The sequence below is a fragment of the Pundamilia nyererei genome, unplaced genomic scaffold (genome assembly GCF_000239375.1).
Source record: "Pundamilia nyererei isolate P.nyererei 1_Seehausen unplaced genomic scaffold, PunNye1.0 scaffold00059, whole genome shotgun sequence".
In the NCBI taxonomy this organism is placed as follows: domain Eukaryota; kingdom Metazoa; phylum Chordata; class Actinopteri; order Cichliformes; family Cichlidae; genus Pundamilia; species Pundamilia nyererei.
In genome coordinates this window covers 629,635-632,988 of record NW_005187460.1, presented here as the reverse complement: position 1 = coordinate 632,988, position 3,354 = coordinate 629,635, and the positions used below count along the sequence as shown (strand labels likewise).

General features: G+C 37.1%; 1 protein-coding gene across 3 annotated transcripts in view; it reads right to left on the bottom strand.

Annotated features, from left to right (window-relative positions):
- cacna1ia (calcium voltage-gated channel subunit alpha1 Ia) overlaps nucleotides 1-3,354 on the bottom strand; it is a 190,634-nt gene that overhangs the window by 70,259 nt on the left and 117,021 nt on the right. For all 3 annotated transcript variants that reach the window (XM_005734524.1, XM_013911268.1, XM_013911269.1), the window contains exon 6: nucleotides 2,560-2,719. In XM_005734524.1, coding sequence (XP_005734581.1) covers nucleotides 2,560-2,719 — 160 coding nt within the window. The remainder of the gene's footprint in view (nucleotides 1-2,559; nucleotides 2,720-3,354) is intronic.

Below are 3,354 nucleotides of genomic sequence, written 5' to 3'. Positions count from 1 at the left end.
TGTAGAACAACCTTGAGTAGCAATAGCGCCAAGTAATTTTTCTCTTTATGATTTTATCACTCTGTCACATTGTTGTGGAATATTTTCAGGCCCATTTTTCTTTACGATGTTTTGATTCATTGAAGTTTGACTGGTCCAGTGCAACAACTTGATTCTTTTCTTTTTCAGCCATTCTGTCAGAGGGTTGCTGCTATGCTCAGGATCACTGTCATTTAGCTTTAGCTGTCAGACAGATGGCCTCATATTTGACCCTAGAATACTTTACTTGCTTAATGTCATGAGGTGTCTGTATTGATATCATTTAATCAAACATGGTGCTGTGTGTATATGTTATGGCCAAACATCTCCACTTTAATCTTGTCTTATCAAACTTCTGTTTTTATAGAGTTCACAGTTGTTGATGATCAGTTAATCAAGTGAGACATGCCACTGGTAAATACTGTGCCATCATAACAAGAGACAATACAAAGAGACTCCATCTGGTATACATGACTTATCCCTTTAAGACCTACCATTGAACCAAGTCCGCCAGAGCTTATATTTATATTTTTAGATGCTGTAGTACCATTTTTGAGATATTTTAAGCTGCTATACATGAATACAACCATTATATCCCAAATTATAATAATATGTATGCATTAAGTCCATAGTAACTACATAAATTGCAAAAAAGTGCAATAAACTATAAAAAATTGAAACATTTCTAGTTAGAGAAATTTTAGAGGCTTATCCCTCAAAACTGTAAATGCAAAAAAGTTGCACAAAATAGTTTCCAACCACAGGAAATTTATTTTGAGTGTCTTCATAGTTTTATTGTTAAGATACACCAATTTTTATGTACTGCAGGAAATGCAAATTTGCAAAAAAACAGCATGTGCATCAAAATAAACTATTTCCAAAAGTGTAATTTGAGTTCTAAGCATCCCAGAAACTATACAGAAAGGCATAAACTCAAACATTAATTTAAAAAACACCAGCATATCTTTGTAAATGCCCTTGTTCTGATATCAAACGTTTTTAAGGTAGACTGTTTTCTTGGGTTTGGTAATGTTTAAATATGCAATTGTAACTCTCTGGTGCCACCTTAAAACCTGTAGTCTGTAATAGGACATGATGTTGTCGGTAAACAGGAAGTAAGTCTGTGAATTAAGGAGAAGGCATGTGCCGCATGGTGGCCTTAGCCAGATAAATCCAGTGGCATCCACATACATCCAATGCCTTTGGTATGTGGGTATGTATAGACTTGTTTTATATTTTATGTGCATGTATAGACCACTTTATTTCAAGTAAGTTCATTTTTCTGTAAGTTTAATGATAAAACCAATCTTATGCAGTTTACGCTAGCAATCGCTTATGGAGCTAGTTAAAGGGGAACGACAAACAAATTGGAGGCATTCATTATAGCAAGACTTGTTAAAATCATAATTTGATGTTTGTATTTGACTTAAAAAGGGAAGTAATTCATATGAACATTGCATGTTGACATATTAAAAAACTGGGTTAATTTATTTTTATTGTTATATATGTACATGGTGAATAAGTACAGTGATTATGCCTTGTACTGTTTGTTACAGTTTCACCTTTCCCTGTGTCAATAAACCTGTGAACCGGGAATCGTGTCATCAGAGTCTTGATGTGGGGAAGGAGTTTAGCTGACTGCCCAACCATAGCAGAGGCAGTACAGCCCTATAGGAAAAAACTACATTTTCCGTGAAAGTGACGTCACTTCCGGTTTCGGGCAGGTACTGGTGGACATCAGATAGATCGTGCTGACGTTTATTCCAATGTAGGAAAGATCGGCAAAGCGTCTTTTTTGGAATATTATGTTTTTGTTGCTGCAAATGCTTTTTTCGCAATTTTTGCAAAGCCATATGTGGAAGGAAACCATGACCTAGGACAAGCTGAATGGATAAGACGGAAGTACAACTCCTCCGGTTTCATATGCAAAAAAATTATTGTGCTAGTTCATGTGGTTGCAATTCTACTGGGCTTTAAAAATAATTATGCAAAACGGAGTGTGCCCGCTCCGACCGGCCATAAAGGGTTATATATTGTATACCTTAGAACACACACATCAGAAGTGTGTACCTAATACGCTGATGCCAGCATAAAAGAGGAAACCAAGAAAATGAAATCAAACACTGCTGATCACTGGTAAATGTCACTCACACAGCCATAGACACAGTGGGAGATGCTGTTATACAGGGTCATGAATATTGAGGCATGCAGCTGGGACCTAATCACCTTCTCAGCGGCTAAGTGGGACAACTACTGTTACAGTTGTTTCCTAACTTGAAAGCAAAATGACTGTAGGAAAGATTTATGATAATGTATATAGTAAATTAAAAATTTCATTTATCTTGTATGAAAGCCATGAAATTGGGATTATTTTGCTAGTATGCGTGAAATGGATTTTTCACAAGCATCACTTGAAAGTAGAAAGCAATGCGGTTTGATGCTGGGCCAAATCACTGTCATATCTGTCAATACGCACAGTCCAGTTTCTTCACACTATACACACACAACTGTAAACACATGCAGATGCACAATTTAACTCACACAGTGAAGTTTTCCTCAGGGTAGCAACGGTTTCTCAGGAGCCCCGCCCACAGCTGCACCCCGATGATCCCGAAGATGAAGAAGACGAAGAAGCATAGCAACAGCACATTTCCCAGCATGGGTAGAGTGTCTAGCAGCAGGTTCACCAGGATACGCATACCTATGTAAAGCAGGAGAAGAATTAACCAGTAACAGATTATCACAGTCTTGCAGCACTTGTTAAAAAGGCATTCTATTCTTTGTATGGATGGTACTTTGCATTGATAATCATCTGAAATGAAAAAGAAAAGATACCCTTTGTCAATTCTAAGGGTTTACATATCACAACATAAAAATAATGTTCTAAAATTATTAAAATCCGAACTCAGATAAATAACTGTGCATAACATACTAGAGCAGGTCATTTTTTAGTTACCAAAAAGTAAACCAAAGTCCAGAAGGAGCGTGTGAAAACTGCACATCCCATCTTTAAATAGCTCATGAAAGTAATTTTAGTTTTTCTGTGTGAGTTCTTTACAACGTTGCTTCCGCTGATTGAGGTTACCGGCACAGATGCAGCTTTGCAAACCTAAGCTGTGCTGCATTTCTTTTTAGAGAGAAGAAGCTTTCTTCTACCAGCCCTTCCAAGCAAGCCATACTGGTTCAGGCTTTTTCTAATTATACTGTTGTGAACTTTAACATTTAACATGACAACTGTGACCTGCAGAGCCTGAGATGTACGATTTTAGCAAATTCCCTGAGCATTGCATGACCTTGAGGCCAGACCATTTGACCATTTTTCTCTAAGATCGTTGC